Raw genomic sequence first — 18,209 nt, forward strand, 5'->3', positions numbered from 1 at the left:
GCCTTCCAGTGGGTGACAGGTTGCTTCCAGAGGCCATGTCTCTATGCCACATCTTCCTTTTGGAAAAACTGAGAAACTTTATTCCTTCTTTCCCTGCCGGCCTTGTCAGGTCTCTGCAACAGACACCAGCCCATCAGCAGTACCGCACACTCCATAACTAGTTGTCCCACAGCAGTACCTGGTACTGGACATCACTGTAGGGGAGCCAGGGGACCCCCTGGGGAAGGGCTGGCTCCCTCAGCACAGTGGTAATCTCTGAACTGCAGACCAGAATGCATGACAGATGAGGATTAGCCCAGGCCTGTGGTGCTCTATGCTTGTGTCCCATAAGAAGGGGAGGCCTGCGGTTCAATTCCCAGCACCAACATGGCAGCCCACAGCCATGTTAACTCCAGTTCCAGAATCTGACACCTTCTTCTGGCCTCTGTGGGTACTATACAAACCAAACACCCACACATAAATTAAAAATAACAATCTGAGAAGAAAGGTGAGGTCATATGGAAACCTTCCTTTCAATTCAGCTCTACCCGTGACTCGCTCTGGAGCAGACCCTCTGCATTCCCGTACACGTGTGGAGTTCCCACGAGTGCACACCCACTACGCATGGCCACCTCCTGTACACCGTCTGTGGCTGGTGGTGACAGGTTCCGAATTACTCTGTGGGGTCTTTCACACATTGATTCAACACTGAATAAAAACCAGAAAGGAGGGCTGGAGAGATGGGTCAGTGGATAAGGGCACTGACTGCTCTTCCAGAGGTCCCAAGTTCAAGTCCCAGCAACTACATGGTGGCTCAACAACCATCTGTAATGGGTTCTTCTGGTGTGTCTGAAGACAGCAATAGTGTACTCACATACATGAAGGAGGTTTTCTTCTCAGGTCACCTATAACCCTGATTGGCCTCAGAAATTACAAACTATAACCAAGAATAACAGCAACAAAAATCAGCCGTTAACCTACCGTAGAGCGAGCTCCATGAACCTTAGCTATTGAGATTCTACTATGGGCAGTGAGATTTCCCCCCGAGAGGAGATTGTTCGACATTTACCATGGTTTCCATATTGCACTACCAATAAAGGAAGGGTCCAAAGGCCTTCCATCTGGACCACACAGACCCTCAATGTTTAAGGTCCATGGTTGCCTCCAAGTGCCTGGCTTGTCCTTGTTGAGCTCCATCTTTCCAAAAACTGGAGAAGGGAAGGACTTTCTTTCTTTTAATACATCTATAGAATTTAGCAATGAGCTTTAAATTACTGTAAGGAAAGATGGGTTTTGAGAATTACCCTGGTCCTTGGAAATACCCCAGCATGCTAGCAACTGGTTAGGCTGGTTAGGACTCAAGACTTTTCCGTTCTTCTTTTCAAGACAGGATTTCTCTGTGTAGCCCTGGCTGTCCTGGAACTCGCTCTGTAGACCAAGGCTGGCCTTGAACTCAGAGATCTGCCTGCCTCTGCCTCCCGAGTGCTGGGATTAAAGTCATGGCCACCACCACCCAATCTTAGAAAATCCTCATAAACACAGAGGCCATCACTAAAGGCCTGCTTCATCTCTCTCTCAATCACAAAACTGCCCTTCCCGACTGCCATTCAGGATCTTGCTATGTAGCTGAAGCTGGCCTCCAATTTAAGGTTTTCTTGTCTCAACCCCATTACTGATAGGACAGTAGGCCTTCGTCAGCATCTAGAATTCTCTCTCCCTGAGCTGTGCACTTTGCTTTCCTGGGTGGTTACTCACATCTAAGCACTGCCCCAGCTGTTACATCTTCCTTCGAGCTACCCTGGAGCTCTGACTAGGGAAAGCGACAACCATGGAACCTGACTTCCTGCTCTGTTGGGTAGCATTTGCCCTAGAGCCATATAGAGGATTCCAAACCCTAACCTGTCCACTCTGCCAAGAGCTTCCAAAAGCCAGATGGCTACGGTTCCTCTTCAGAATCCGTTCAACTGAAGTCACTGCCCCTGGAGTCCTTAGACTTCACCTGTGCACGAGGGGGTCCAGCAGTGGACAGAGCTGTCTTCCCATCCCTCAGCACTAGACGCTGCTTCCCCGGGACACTCATAAGTGTTTGTCAGTTGAACCAAATGGTAAGGGATATAATACCATTAATTTTTTCCTTAGATTTATTTTCGTGTATAAGGGTTTGCCTGCATGAGATGGTATGGAATCCCCTAAAACTGGCATTACAGGCTGTTGTTAGCTACCATGTGCGTGCTGGGAACTGAGCTCTGGTCCTCGGAAAGAGCTTCAGCCTCTTGAGCTGTCTCTCCGGCCCCTGCAATACCATATTTAAGGATGTGGTCCAGTAGCATTCATTCGCACAGCTCCACAAACCATTTCCCACCACCCAGCTCCGTGAGTTCTCCACTGCCCCCACTACGCACTAATACCCCAGGTCAGCCAGTCCAGGGAACAGCCACGCCCCATTCCCTCAGGGTGAGCCAACCTGTCTCCATGCTAGAGGCCTTGTAATAAGTCAGTTAGTGTACCATCATTGTTTTGACTCTGGTTTATTTTGCTTAGCAAATTCTCATGGCTCAGCCATGTGTGTGAGTCTATGTTAGAGTTTTCTGCCTCTTTACGTCTGAATGTACTCCACTGTAACGTGGAGACCCACGCTTTTAGCCACCCACCCATTAATGGGCATTTTTCTGTGCTGTTCCCACTTCTTGACTATGTGAACAGAGCCACCGTGAGTCTAGGTGTTCGAACCCAGTACACTCTACTTTCAATTATTCTGGGTAAATTCCCAGAAGAGGAGCTGTTGGGTCACAGGGTGGCTCTCAGTCTAACACTCAGTCCTTAGGAGTTCTGACAAATCACCAGCAGAAAGAACATCAGAAGGTCGGGTCTCTAGAACGTGTCTCTCACTCACATGCCACTCCTTACTACAGAGAAACCAAAGGAAGGTTGCCAGGAGCACAGATCTGGTCCTTGAGCACAGAACTGATAAGCCTTCATAAGACAGCCTTCCTAGGTTGTAAGAATGACACTCACGAACACTGTGATCAGACCCCACAGAAGTTAGTGCACACCCTCCTCCCAGCCACCAGGACACAAGACAGTGGGGACAGTGGCTGCGATCAGCTGTGAGCTTCTGGGAGACTCACAGCCACATAACTGTGGTTCTCATTTCTCACTATGAGCCCAGAACAATTGCTTCAAGTCTTCAGAGGGTGGCTAAATGTTAACAGTAATAGCTACCACTTGTATGGCAGCAGTATGTGGTGGGACCAAGTCCTCAGTGTGTCTGCACGACTCCTACAACAAGGGCACTCCAATCCGCAGGTCCCTCCCCAGGCTCCCAGAGGCCAGTCGTGATGCACTTTAGCTGGGCAGGGCGCAAGTCTCAGAGTAGATGAGGGTAGAGCTTGGTAGAACTATTGTGCAAGTTCCCCAGAGTTGGGACAAAAGCATTTTCTATCAGACCCTGGGAGGGTAAGAGGTCGCTGGCTGATGTTGAGCGACAAGGGAACCTGAGTGGAGTATCCAGGAGGAAGCGGCTGAGGTCAGAGCCTCTAGACTTTGCCAAGTACTTTTCTCATTATCTTCTCTTATGAATAAACTTGAGAGCAGAAGCAGAAGCTCGGTGTCGGGGCTGAGAAGGAACAGGGGACCCCAGCATCTGCTCCCCTCCAACTAGACGCTGTCATGTGACAGCCTCACCTGAACCTGGGTGCTCCTTAATCCTGCCAGCTCCCTCCACACTCCATTCTGTGACAGCTCCCTCACCCTAGCAGGGGGATCTGGTGATTACAGGGCTCAGCTTGGGACAAGGTGCGGGTGGCCAGGAGACAGGGACCCAAGGAACATCCCTGCTGCGCCCATCAGTTCTGCCTCCCCCAGCTTAAATTAATTACAGCTGAAAATACAGCGGGGCCATCTGCTTTGAAAACGGCAGGATAAGGGAATAAAATGAAAGGGGGTTTTGGTACTAACCTCACTTTAATCATTGCCAAGGAGCATGAAGACAGCCCAGCGTCCTCCCACAAGAAGGCCTGGGGCCTCACAAACTTGGCAGGCAAGGCGGGCGCGCACCCCGTCAGAATAAGAGTCCCCGGGAGGAGGGTGTGAGGTGCGGGGCTGCCTGCCCCGCGCTGCAGGGGAAGCTTCCTGCGGGCCTGGGAGAGGCTGGGAACTCCTGGGAGGCGTTATTTACAGAGTGCCGCCTGCCAAGAACGTTGCATGCATCGCTGCAGTTCCATTTTCAGAGAAAACAGATCTGCTGTCAGAATTACAGCTAGCCACTTCCTCTTTCTTTGTTTCCCTACCTTCCGTAACATCAGGCTTTTAGCAAACTCTACAACTTGGCCAAAGGAAATGCTGGCAGGAAGGGGCGAGGCAGGAGGGAGGGGACAGGCCTGCAATTCAGCTTCTGTGGGTTCTCTGGTCCTCTTGCCCTCCTCACAAACCCCACCTGAGGGGTGTTCCATTAGAAGTGCTGAAGGCCAGCATTTCAGACCCAGCTAGCCCTGGTAAGATCTGTAGATTTCTGAACCCTATACCAGGACAGCGGCCTCCGTTTCTAGGGGAGTCACCTGGCTGCTGCTTCCTTCAGATCCTAAGGAGGCTTACTTGCAACATGCATGGGCCTGCTGGCCCCTTTCACACCTCAACAGAACAGCGTTTATATCTGGTAGGCTCTCATAAGCCAGACCTGTAGCCCAGAAGATGAAAGGGCACCAATGAAAGAACATTGCTTGTGGGAGGAAAACACATTTAAAAAAAGATGCAAAGGCCAACCTGCCAACTGTCACTGTCTATAGCAACCGTGTCCATAACACCGTGTCTCAGGAGTGCAACTTTCTAGTAAAGGCTGCATCTATCAAGCCCAAGGGAACATCTGGTAAAATGGTTAAATAAAAACAATTTCATTTTTGATTTCAGCGTTTACTAAGGATACCCAACAAGAGACACACTCCCAGCTCAGCTCGGCAGGACAGTCCTGGATGGGAAAGAGGCATTGGCAGCCAAGGAGACCTTGAGATGCAGATCCACCCCTTCTCGAAGGGGTGAGGAGCCTGTTCAGCCCTCAGCTCCACTCCCCACCTCCCTACCCAGGGCTAATCCCAAGCTCCCGCCCCCTCTAATGTGAATGCAATCAGGAAGAGCACAGGCGAACAGACCTCAGAGGTCCACACATACAGCTCCTTCATTCCATCATGAGAGTGTTCTACCACGGTCACTGTCACCCTGTCCTAGCCATGTGTTGGGGGCGGGGGTTGTGTGACACGTGTGTATGCCGGCACAGAGGTCAGGCTCCAGTGCAGTTCAGTTCACCTTGGGCCATCAACCTTGGATTTGGTTTTTGCTGCTCCTGCTGCTGCTGGCTTTTGTTTTGGTTTGGTTTTGTTTTTTGTTTTCTTTTTAAAGATAGTGTCTTTTTCACTCGAGTAGTAGGCTATGCTGACCAGCCAGGCAGCTCCAGGGAACCACCTCCCCAGCACTGGGGTTATAGTGTGCACCCCCTCAACCAGCTTTTTCACATGTTTCCGGGAATGCTACCAACTGAGTATCGCCATAGCCTAAAAGGTAAATACTTGAAAGACTTCAGAAGACAGAGCGTGCAGGACAGTCAGTCACAGACTACACATGGCTAGCAGGCACACCAGGAGAGCTGCAGGGCTCTGAGTGAGGACGCCAACTCTCACAGATGTAGTCATTGCTGGGGAGATGCTGAGCAGGGGTGGGCACACTTAGGTTATCAGACACCAAATGGGTCCCCTCCGACCCACAAAGTCCATATTCAGAAAAATGGGAGCACAACATGAAGAGGGTAGGGAATGCAAGGAGGCCTGCGAACCCCAGACACCCTGACCACACCAATGTCTGCAATCTTTAAAGAAAGGAAAGTTGAGGCAGACGGAGGAAATCTCAGGAGAAATGTCCTTGTCCCTGCCCCCTCCCAGCACTGGGGAGCATGCTCACACCCATGCAGCAGATTACAGCCCCATGAAAAAAACAGTGACAAACAAGCCCAAAGTCCTGAGACCATCCAAGGGCTATAACTTAGGTGGTAGGACACTTGCCCAGCATGAATGAAGACTTGTGTTCAATTTTCAACAGATAAACAAGGTGTGATGGTGTGCCTGTCACCCCAGTACTAGGGAGGTGAAGGCAGACGGACTGGAACACCCTTGACGACGTAGTGAATCTAAAGCCAGTTTGTTCTCTCAACAACAAGAAAAGACAGAGAAGGAGGTGGTAATGGAGGGAGGGGAGGAGGAGGAAGAGGAGGAAAAAAGTGGAGGAGGAGGAAGAGGAGGAAGAGGGGGAGGAGGAGGGGAAGAGGAGGAGAGGGGAAAGAGGGAGAAGAGGAGGAGGAGGAGACAGAGAAGGAGGTAGTGATGGTGGAAGAGGAGGAGGAAGAAGGGAGAAGAGGGAGAAGAGGAAGGAGGAGGAAGAGGAAGAGGAGGGGGAGGGGAAGAGAGGGAGGAGGAGGAGAAGGGGGCAGAGGGAGAAGAAGGAGGAGGAGGAGGAAGAAGAAGGAGGAGGAGGAGGAGGAGAAGGAGGAGGATGAAAGGAGAAGCAGCAGCAGCAGCAGCCACCACCAGATCAGTTACCTATCAAGTGTGCTGTTGCTGCTGCTGTTAGAAATTCAAGATCCCTGGTACACACACGCACACATTTCCCCCAGTACACACATGCACACATTTCCCCTACTACACGCATGCCCACGTTTCCTGCTTTCAGTCTACTGACCCCACCTGAGAGTTGGTTAGAGCTCAGAGCTTGTCTAACCAAGTCTCATCTCCAGCAGGGCAGGGACAAAGAAGGAGGGAGGAAGCCATTAACCTGAGCTTCAAGTGAGTTATCAATAGGTAAACAACTGACTATCATTACAGGAAAACAATCTATTTTGGTTGGGTTAGGAAGGAAAAGAAACCTTTGCCACAAATAAATCAAAGCACTGTTTTGGGAGTTTGTTTGCCTGTTTAAGTTAAACTGTCGTCTAACTAGCTGGCTGGAGAGAGTGGCCTTTGGAGCACAGGTGAGCCACCCTAGGGCAGAGGTGAGCTGCTGAATTTACCCTGGCATCTCAACTGCTGTGACCTCCAAACCCACTCCCTCCTTCAAGACCTCTCTCTTTGGCTTTCCCTTGTGCCCTCTTTGAGAGCTCAGCCTCCCCCATACGGTGACCGCACACCAGCCCTAAATCCCTTTGTATTATGCAGAGGGTCCTCAACTTCCCCGTGATGTAAAGGGAGTGTACATTCGGTAGAAACTGTACTCTGGATGTTGAATTTTGTTCTCCCACCCTGGCCTGGCACTGTGCAGTGTCTTCTCAGGCACCTAAAACCAAAGTGCCCAGATCAGCCCTAGTGGCTCTGTGGACTGAGAGCCACATCCTTACTTCATGAGGGGTTGATCTGGAGAAAGTATCACCCTGGTGTTGATGAACAAGCAGCGCCTGCTATTGGTTCAGTCGGAGAGTTCATGGGCACTGACCCTCCAGGACAATTCCTGGGTCCCTTAGCACCAAAACCTACCACCAAACCCTTTCTAGACCAGCTCTCCTATATAAAAATCTCTGAAGCAACATGTTTCTGACTGCATCCTTCCCCAAAAATTTCAATTACAAAAAATGAATAAACTTAAGAAAAAGCATATTTAGAGCACTAAGAGAAAAGAAGCCACGAGTCCCACCCAGCTGCTTGAGGGCTGACCACCATCTGCATGGGTAGTAAACAAAAGGGCTGGGGTCGAGGGGCGGTTACCAGCTGAGAGGCACAGGAAGGTGTCACAGCCTGCTCAGTCCTTGGCGAGTCACAGGGTAAACGCTCTTCAGAATATAGAGTGTTACAGGTGGGGACATGGGGATGGGTGGGAAGGGTAAATGCTGGACAGACAGACTAGAACAACCTGATTTTAAGTTGAGGCTGTGGAATGTATGGAGATCTCTCTGCCAGGAGTCCTCAAGGATACCACCACCAGAGCCAGCCCAGGTAAGAGCAGAAAATGACCGCATTAAGATGTCATAGACAATGGGTTCAAAGGGTGGAGGTCACAAAGGGGATCACAGCCACCCTGTGTACTGGCCCTCACTTGTGTCAGAGTTGCTTGTCACACGCATGCTTAGCTGGCCTGGAAGTGAGGGACGAAGGAGCTTTCCGTGAATTCTTTTAAAATTTAACCACAGCGTTTCCATGAAAGTCCAGGGAGGTGCTTACTGGGAAGGCAGTTTGCCGAAATGGGCTCCTCCATCCTTGAAGGTCATAGAAGGAGTGTGGCTTTTATTCTGAAGTCAAGGGGACAGACACAGCCCATGGACAGACCCAGTGGTATTGCACACACAGGCTCTGGAGAAGACCTATCGGCCAAGCTCAGCTTTGCTCACCGAGGGGCAGGAGTGAAGGGGCAGCTCCTGGTGGCTCGGAGGGTCCAGTATTCATCACTTGCAGCTCTGCCTAGAAACACATGACCAAGCATGACCCAAAGCAGGAGGGTAGGAAGGTAAGCAGTGGCTGACACTGGTCCTGAGCTGCCATTCAAATAAATGAACACAGTGAATCTACTGGAAAGTGGAGTCCTGAGGGAGGGGTTGGTGTCGAGTATGAAGGACCTGTGAGTGCAGACCTGCTGGTTTTCCCAAGATGAGAGTGTCTACTTTTTTTTTAAGATTAAAAAATATTAATGTGTATGAGTGCTTGCCTGCATGTATGTAGTATTCATGCATGTATATAAACCACATGTATGTATACCATGCAGAGAGGCCAGAAAGGGAGTGTCACATGGTCTGAGAATTGAACCCCGGTCCTCTAGAAAGATAGTCAAAGCTCTTAATGACCAAGTCATCTCTCCAGCCACATGTACAGGCCTTTCCCTTCTTTTTATCTCAGATGTCTGATTGTGTTGCTGGTCTGTGACTCCTGGACCACACCAGCACTCCTCACTCCACCATACTCAATCCCTGGTTCCCACACACCTCACACCTACCAGGCCTGGTGCCAGTAGCAGAAAAAAAAGAAAGATAAACAGAAGGATGACAAAAAAAAAGGCATTTTATTCACACAGAAACCAGAGTCAACTCCAGGATAAGGATGCTTGATACCGAGCAGGTCCATGACGCAGGCTGAATGAGGGGCTGTCACAAGTCCAAGGGGACCCAGGGATTTCTGTTCTGGAAGATGGGGTACAGGGAAGAGGGGAGACAGGGGAGTTGTAATTGACTCCGTTCTGGTATGGAAATGAGCATCATGGCTGCAGAACACAGGAGGGACCCTAGGCAATGCTACCTAAGACAGTACCTAACTAGCTATGTAAACCAGGCTGGCCTTGAACTCACAAAGATCTGCCTGCCTCTGCCTCTGAGTGGTGGGATTAAAATTCAACTCCACCAAAAGGAAGAGAGCTTCAAGGTCTCTTTTCTTGTCCCATTCTTATTCCAAGAATGACCTAGGCCCAAGGATTATGTGACAATGCACTAGGTACACAGCTATTGACTGAACAAGGCCCAGCCTGGTGTAGGCGAACAATCAGAAGTGGGCAGAGAGAAGCACAGTTACCTCAAGTTTCACAGTGTCCAGTGAAGACTGCTAACTTGCCATCTCTGGACGAGGGGCTTCTGAATAGCTCAGGAGTCCTCAAGTAAGGCCAAGTGAGACCCTGAGGCAGGCTATAGCCTGGGGACTCGGATCTGCACAGTAATTTCCCATAGCTGACCAAGAGCCACAGAGACAAATACTTCAGAAACCTGACCCAGAAATGAGGTTTACATGGGGGTGGGGTCTACAGGGTGACCCAGGCCAATGCCAACACGGCAAAGAATCAGCAGACAATGTCAGCACAACACACACAGTGAGTACAATGTGGGGATGGGGCAGGAGACAGGAGGTGACTTTTGAGGTAAGTAGAAAGCTCTGTCAGTGCTGAATATGGAGGAGTGTCACATGGAGAAATTCCTACATGGGGTGCACATACAAAGGGAGGCAGATCTGTGTGACTGGCCAGCTGTCACCATACCTAAGCAATGAGACTCTCCCATGTACAGTGGCAATGTGAGCCCCAGTCTGCATGGCATCACTTATAGGATCAATGCAACAAGAAGGAGAGAGCCTGGAAGCACAAAGATAACAATAGATGCCACACGTAGACACTATCTGTCGCCAGACTCCAAAACTAGCTATGACATGGTGGTCCTGAAGAAGATTTGATTTCCTTCTCCAGAGACTGTGGTAGTTCTCAGGGAAGTGGATTAGTTCTCAAGAGTCGTTATCTCCTGTTTCCCCTTCTGCTGCCTTTATATCAGGGAATTACCCAGTCACTTCACTTTGTTTTTTTTGTTTTTTTTTTCCCTCCCCCCCCCCCCCCCCCCGGAGCTGGGGACCGAACCCAGGGCCTTGCGCTTCCTAGGCAAGCGCTCTACCACTGAGCTAAATCCCCAACCCCGTCACTTCACTTTGAAAGTTAGGCTTTGAGGGTCTGAAAGTTTACAATGGAATTCTGAAATCAGCTGTTCATTATGTCGGGCCATGTCTCTGAGAGGTGCTATGCTCCATGGTCAATCAACAACAGATCTAATGGCAGTCCCTGGAGGACCAGTGAACAGCATTGTTAGCAACTCATCGAAGCCCGAAGTCCTCTTCTGAGTCCTCATACAGAAAGAAGGAACAGTGTGCTATGGTCTCTTCTTACCAGGGCATTAACCCCACCTGAACGGGGCTCACCCTTCTGACCTCATCTAACCACATCAGCCCCATAGACCGTCATACTGGAGGAGAGGGGCTTCAACACGTGAATTTTGAAGGATCACAAGTCAGACTACCACAGCCCCCAAAGTTCTTTCCCTTGGAGAAACTCTGGGCCAAAAACCGTGTCTGACACAGAACCTGGAAAAGTGCATTGGCATTCCTCCATGTATCGATACAGTAGCCCCAATAACAGACACCCTCAGCAATGATTGAACCCCTGAACTTGCTTCTCCTCAGGTGACCCAGTGAGAGCCTATAGACTCCCGTAATACCCAGTGCTGAAATTGTTCCTGTGTGATCCATTATCGTCCCACCCTCCCTTCTTTGGCTGGAGACTATTGCTATGTAGCCCAGGTTGGCCAGGGACTCTCCGACTCCCTGCTTCAGCTTCCCAAGTCCTGGGGTGACAGGCACACACCACTATGCCTGGCATCCTAGTGCCATCTTGGGTCTCTTCAAGGGGAGCAACGAAAAGCTGAGCCAGCCAGGAGCTGAGGATCCGGAATTGAGGTCCTCCTGGGGCAGGTTCCTCTCTGTCACCGGACCCCAGGGGCGTTTTAAGCTCTATGAGTATGCTCAGGAGACACCGTGAAATATAATAAAAATAAAAAGTGCTTCAACCGAACAATACAGCAAAGCAGGAGACAAGTGCCCTGGTCAACACCAGAGCGCCACCAGCCTCCTCCTGCCTGGTGAGGCCCAGCGAGTGGGGAGATCTCAGAGGAGAGGAGTTGCCTCTCCACACACCCTGGCCACGCCCTCCACAGTTTCTTTATCTCTCCTCTTGCCTCAGTTGGATCTTTCAGGGACCTACGAGAACAACACTTTACTTCAGGACAAGCTGGCGTTGTGTCCCAGTAAGGAGAGTTCTATGAACCAGGCCATGCCCAGATTAACGTCTGTATTCCAAGCAGCCGTGATCTGTGTCCCCAGCTGACTGCCTTGGGGCCTGGGGAAGGGAACTTCTAATTCTGAATAAATACCTCTGACTTGTGTCGCTCCTGCTTTTCTGATTTCACTTCGTCCCTTTAGAGTATGACCCTGCATGCCTTCCAGCAGCTCCTGGTAAGTCCCCCTTCCCCAAAGAGCTGGCCCACTTCTGTAACCCCCAGGACAGACTACAGCCTCAAAGCTGGCTAGTCCCCACACAGCCTAGAATGGACTTGGTTGGCAGTGCTTTTGTTCTGTCCCCTGGCTCCTGACACCCTTGGCATTTCTTCATTTCATGTGTTATTCGTTATTCAGCCAGAAAAATGCCAGGAGCAAGATGGTGACCTGCCTGAGCAGCTCTCTGCAGAGACTCTTAAGGCAGAGACGATGCCTGCTGGGAAAAGGCTGACGTCAGCTCTCCGAGAGCAGCTCCCTGCTAGGATAAGGCGGCCTTTGTTTTCAGCTCAACTGTGAAAATGAGAAAATGCCTCCAGCCTCACAAACAAGAAACCCACACAGCCCAGGTCAGGCCTGTGACCTTTACTTAAAGGTACCGCACTTCATTAGCAAAGGCCGTCCACAGGGGCGTGGTCACAACCACTCAGGTCTCTATGAAAACTCAACTGTAAGTAGCACAGCTCAGGCCGGTTCCCAGCTCTCACTAAGGCGTGAAAGGCACAGTTAACCTCAGGCAAACCAGCCCCAGCTCACACTTCTCTATCAAGAAGCATTTTTTTTTTTTAAGGACGCAGGCTCTCTTCTAATTTCTGTTTTGCAAGTCACACACATGCAAGTGAGAAAGAAGAAAAGATCCCAACTTAGCATCTTGGCTTCTGAGTTTCGGGTGTGTGTGTGTGTGTGTGTGTGTGTGTGTGTGTGTGTGTGTGGCGGGGGACACTAAGATCTCAGCTGTAAAATAGTCCCTTAAACACCAGGGATACTGGTATTACTGGTGAGCTCCAGGTTCAGGGAGAGACTCTGCCTCAAAAAAAAAAAAAAAAAAAAAAAAAAAAGAAAAGAAGAAGAAGGGGGAGGAGGAGGGGGAGGAGGAGGGTGTGCTGGATAGCTTTATGTCAACTTGACACAACCTAGAGCCATCTGAGAAGAGGGAACTCTAATTGAGAAAAATGCCTCCATAAGGCAAGCCTGTAGGACATGTTCTTAATTAGTGACTGATATGGGAGGGGCCGGCCATTGTGGGTGGGGCCATCACAAGCAGTTGTCACCTCTCAAAGTACCAGCAATTACATTTTAATTGTCCTGAAACTTCAATCTGTCCAAAAGGGGCAACAATAAAGTCTCGGGACAGAACTAAGACTCAGGTGCGCCACAGGTACCACTGTAAGGCATTGCTGGGATGGAAGGTGGGAAAGCCTGTCCCAGCTGTCACCAGCCAGAGGCCCCAGAGTCACAGAGGTCCCATGCTGCTGTCTTGAAAGGGGGAGAACAAGAACGCCGACACCCCAGAATAAGAGACCAGGACAAGGGCATGCCCAGCTGGCGTACAATACACTCAATGGCTGCTGACACAGAGAAAGAAGCCTTCTCTAGCAGTGGCCATCATGCTGAGTGACAGGACATCCACATCCTCTACAGAGCACCTCAGCAGACCAGCTGCCCCCTGATGGCTCCTTGGCTTCCAGTCTCAGCAGCTGAGTTAAGGAAGCAACATGTACCCAACTGCTCGATCTCCTCTGAGTTCGATTTTAATGAGACACAGGATTGTTCCCTTGGCTCTTGGGGAAAAGCCTGTTGGTAGCACACACTGGGACCAAAGGGACTCAGGGAACAAGAAGCAGGGTCGCCTCAGGGAACAAGTCAGGGTGCACAGTGAGCCTTTGTGGGACAATCAGAACTATAGGCTCTGTGAAGCAGAGGGTAGGCACTGCTAGATCCCCTGCCCCAGTGAACAAACCCACAGGGAGCCATGAACCCCATCCTAGCCAGTGATCCACTTCTCCCATCAAATGCCTGACCCTTCAAACACTTTCTCCAACCTTCTCACACAGCAACAGAGTCTCAGTTTGGGGTTCACTCACCCCACGGAGAGAAGAGTAAACACCCAGTGGATCCCTAAGGGAAGAAGATAGAAAAAGAGAAAAAAGGCCCACGCGGTACAAAGTGCCCCACCAGATCTGCCTAAGTCAGAAGTGGGGAAAGGTCAGCTGGTCACAAGAACATGGAGGGCAGACTGCACACCAGGACAGCAGCTCGTAGGAATGACAAGGGGCTCAACGTGGCATTGACCCCAGTAGGAGCCCCTGGGGTTTGCCTGCTCAGAGGCTAGGGTGGCTATTTCACAGATATCCTGGTGATCAAAAGGGAATCCCACTGAAGCACACTTGCACAGAGGTGTCACAGAACCCAACACAGAAGTCACTGTCAGTGTGTGCCAGCCATGTGCAAGTCATCAGAATGGGTGTGTGTGTGTGTGTGTGTGTGTGTGTGTGTGTGTGTGTGTATTCTGTCTTCATGCACACCAGTATCCCATTACAAATAGTCATGAGCCACTATGTGGGTGCTGGGATTTGAACTCAGGACCTCTGGAAGAGCAGTCAGTGCTCTTAACCACTGAGCCATCTCTCCTGTCCCCTCCATGTATGCTTCTTTAAAACAAACAAAAATCAACTCAAATAAGCTGGCAGGCAGGAAGGCAGGAGAGTGGGTCAACCTATGGTGAAAAAAGGTCATGTCTACTGTTGAGGTGGAATATTCTGGGTGTCTAACACAGAACTAGCCCTGGGTAAGCACTCCATAAACACTCCTGCCCTCCCAGGTGGCTAACTCCCAGGTGGTAATGCCCACGTTCACCTGTACATCCTGGTACAGCTGAACCCAGCATTGCTTACTGCTCAGCACTGCCTGGTCAGCCAAAACCCTTCCCAAAGCCAGAGGCTTAGCACAGCCCCACTGCAAAGCCTACAGGAACTACTACAGAGCCTTCCAGGCGGCATTCCTCTGTAACTGCTGGGGCTTACCTTAAGGGTCATACACAGGAGGACTAGCAGTGAACTCAGGAGTGTGTGGGCCTGGACTGCTATACAGCTGTGAACACAAACATGGAGCTGGTGTGAAGGGTCACCACGGTGACCTGCTGCCAATGCCCATATGAGCTGAAAAGCTGTGGCTCAGTGTAGGGAAAAGGAAAGTGAGTTGCTTTTGAAAGGCCGGTGGCTCACAGAGGATAGAGATGCTTTCTAAGAGGGTTTCTGCTGCAAGCAGGTTAACATCTTAGAGATAAAGTGGGGTGGTGGGATAGTAACGCACGCTTTTAATCCCAGCACTTGGGAGGCAGAGGCAGGTGGATCTCTCAGTTTGAGGCCAGCCTGGTCTATAGAATGAGTTCTAGGATAGCCAGGGCTACCCAGAGAAACCCTATCTCAAAACACAAAATACAAAATACAAAACAAACAAGATAATATAAAGTCAACAAAGGTGAGGAAAAAAATCTAGAATTCAATGCAAACAACAGCAGATAATTGAAACCATACTGATGGGGGAGGGGCAAGAATGTATGGAGTCACAAGAGCATGAAGAGAGACCCACAAGCACACCAAACCTCTTCTTAGGGTTTTCCTCAGACTGGCACTTATGAGCAGAGCATCTGGAGTGCACACTGTAGGACTGGGCAGGGACAGAATGGCAGTGCCGGATGGACAGGAACTCAGGGCCTTTTAATGGCAAGTGTCTAGAAATACAGTGCTGGGCTGGGATCCCTAAGAGGACGGCCGCGCTCTAGTGCTGGCTGCCACAATAAACACTGCTGGCCATGGTGGCTCCTGAGTTTAAAATGTAGCTAGGGCCACTGAGGACGTGCAACTCTCAATTTTTCTTAATTTAACCTTTAAAGTCCTGGAGCTAGGGACTGAAACAAATGTATCAAATGCTCTGCCACTAAGTCACATCCCCAGTCCCCAAATTTTCTCTCTTGTGGAGTTTGTAGCCCAGGCTGTGGCTAGTGTACATTGTATCAGAAGACTGGAGAGATCCCCCACCCCTAGTAAGAGTAAATCACCATGTGACACTTGCCAAGGAAGCAGGGCTTCCAGTGACAGTGGCCATGAGGCTAGGAGAAAAAGGAGGGGCTGTGGAACAGCCGAGAGGCTGGATGAAATAGAACTCATGGGGCTGTGTGAATAGGCAAAAAGAAAAGTGGACACACATACCCCAGGACAGCCTGCACCAAAGCCACTCACTGACCTCTCCGCGGTAGTAATCCTGCCCCAACCAGCCCAACTCCCCGACATCCACGTTCTTAGCACATTTCTTCAGAAGTAATTATCTTCCCCTGTCACCAATCTGGCTAGAAAATTAGCTGGGTTGAACTGAGTCGGGTGACCAGGACCAAGCACTAGAGGAATCCCGAGGAATGCCCCCCACCCCCGTTCTCCCCCGCAGCTCCCACTGTACTTCAGAACCACTCACTGGCTCGACCTGCACTGGACAGCGTCACGCCACAGCCACAGGGGCAGAGAACCACATCTTCAAGACACTCTTTGCTAGTGGCTCAAACTTTATTTCAACAACATGCCCTCCTCAGCACCAGTGCAATCCTCTTAATAATAAAGCAGACAAGACGAATTTCGTTTACACACCATTAGCAAATTCTAGAAAGCCAAAACACACACGTACGAAATCACCTCCAATTCTCTTTCGAGATACAAATACTCGAGGATCACTTCTGACCCCATAGATAGTAACCTTATTGTTCTCTTAGCCTCGGAATGAAAAGGAAGAGTCACGCCACACCTCAAACAAGACACATTTGCAAGTCAAACAACATACATGCCAAGGACCAACAAGTGAGTGAACAAGACTGAGAAAACACCTAGTGTCCATCTTTGGACATACCTACACACATACCTACACATATGTGCACCTTCATGCACATACATGAACATGCACACAGAATTTATATGTGTTTTTTTACTATGATAAAAAAAAAATGGGGAAAGACACCTACCCGTTGGGAGCCCAGAGAGTCTGGCAGAGTGAGGGCACACTTTCTATTTTCCCTCAAACTTTGCACAATGATGCTAATTGGGAGCTGCACACCATATCTGACCATTCTTCTCTCATTTCCACAGTGCTGGGGGCTACGATGCTGCCATGAAAGTGCCTCTCACCATCCTATAGGCTCAAAGACCTTTAGTGTCAGCATAGACCAGTATTTCAAGCTCTTGTCTGCAATCGCCAAGAAGTTATAAAATTATTTTTCAGCTGTTTTAACACTCTAACTTTGTTAACCCCAGACGGGTGTGGTGGTGACCTTCTATAACCCCAAGTTGGGAAGGCAGAGGCAGGAGAATCAGAGTTCAAGGCTAGCCAAGGCTACCTAGTAAGTTCAAGGCCAGTGTGGGTCACCTAAGATCCAGCCCCAAAAGACAAATAAAGCTGGATACCAGGCACTGCACTAAACCCTAACAACAGTCTAAGCAGAAGACACACGCACTGCCCCGTGGGCAGAAGAAGGTGGCGTCTGAGACGGGGCACCCAGCCTAAGACACACACATTCTCAAACACGCAACACACTCTTGTTTTCTGCGGTCGTCGCAGCCAATATCTGCACAACGAGGTTATTAATGATAAAACAGTAGCTTCTGCCGCCTAAGTATTTACTTGTTTTAAGTCTGAGGTTCTCAGTCTGCTAGCCCAGTCGCTGCCATCTGACAGAAGGACACCAGGCCTACCCCTCACAGCTGGTAAGCCACAGAAGGAGGGCTTCAACTAAAGCACAATCCCAGTCTACACAGTCACGAGGCTGCCTCGTCTTCCCGTCCCCTCCCTTGTAAAAAAGAAAACAAAGAGTCAAAGTCTCTTATTCGGGTTTGGGAAAGTTGGGAGAGTAATACAAGCATGGACGCCAGACCTCTCAGCGAGGAGCGCCCTCTGAGTCCCTCCCAGGCAGTGAGAGAGAGAGGGTGCTGTTCTGCGCAGCCTCCGCTGCTGGATTCCTGAGCATAGCAAATTCCAGGCTCCAGACTGCAGGCTCAGCCTCTGACTAACACTACAGTGATTTATTTGAGGATAAATACCTCTGTCAGTGTCTTATGACTGAACACAACGGAGCAGGCAGATTGGCATGTGTGGAATTCGAGGACGCGGGCTGAGGCAACAGAGGCCAGGGCCGCCTCCAGCTGCAGAGCACAGACTGCAGGAGGGGCCCTGCACTGCACCTGCTGCTGCCGGCACCAGTGAGCCCTGTCTGGGCAGCAAGTCCAGTGATTACACGCCATTCATTTACACACGGGGACATGGGCTGGCTACAGAACTGCCACAGCCCAGACACCAAGTCCTGAAAACTCGATGTTGCATTCACTGCCTTAGCCAGCCAGACCATGTCACAGATTCAGAGAACTCCAGCTAGAGCCTCTTCATGTTGAAAATGGGTTTAAGGGCTAGGCTGGAGAGAAGGCTAGGCAGTTAAGAGCACTGCTCTTCCAGAAGACCTGGGCTCGATCTCTAGCGCCCACAGGGTGACTCACAACTACCTGTAACCCAGTTCCAGTGACTCTGGGACCCTCATATCGACATACACGCAGGCAACACACCAACGCACATAAAAATAAATAAAACCTTTTAAAAAAGTAA

The 18,209-nt window shown here is 50.1% G+C and overlaps 1 protein-coding gene and 1 long non-coding RNA gene across 6 annotated transcripts in view; one reads left to right on the forward strand and one right to left on the reverse strand.

Annotated features, from left to right (window-relative positions):
- Positions 1–18,209, reverse strand: part of Vgll4 (vestigial-like family member 4) — a 113,036-nt gene that overhangs the window by 10,789 nt on the left and 84,038 nt on the right. Inside the window, exon 1 of one of the 5 annotated variants that reach the window (XM_008763231.4) lies at positions 3,937–6,302. The exons of the other annotated variants lie outside the window; for them this stretch is intronic. Within the exon in view, the coding sequence (XP_008761453.1) occupies positions 3,937–3,950 (14 nt within the window). The 5' untranslated portion in view covers positions 3,951–6,302. Of the gene's footprint in view, positions 1–3,936; positions 6,303–18,209 lie in introns of those variants that run through there. 5 annotated transcript variants of the gene reach the window in all.
- Positions 7,842–11,680, forward strand: LOC120102369 (uncharacterized). Its single transcript, XR_005503840.2, has 2 exons — positions 7,842–8,451; positions 10,636–11,680. It is a non-coding gene; the product is annotated as an uncharacterized LOC120102369 (long non-coding RNA).

The sequence above is a fragment of the Rattus norvegicus genome, chromosome 4 (genome assembly GCF_036323735.1).
Source record: "Rattus norvegicus strain BN/NHsdMcwi chromosome 4, GRCr8, whole genome shotgun sequence".
Taxonomy (NCBI): domain Eukaryota; kingdom Metazoa; phylum Chordata; class Mammalia; order Rodentia; family Muridae; genus Rattus; species Rattus norvegicus.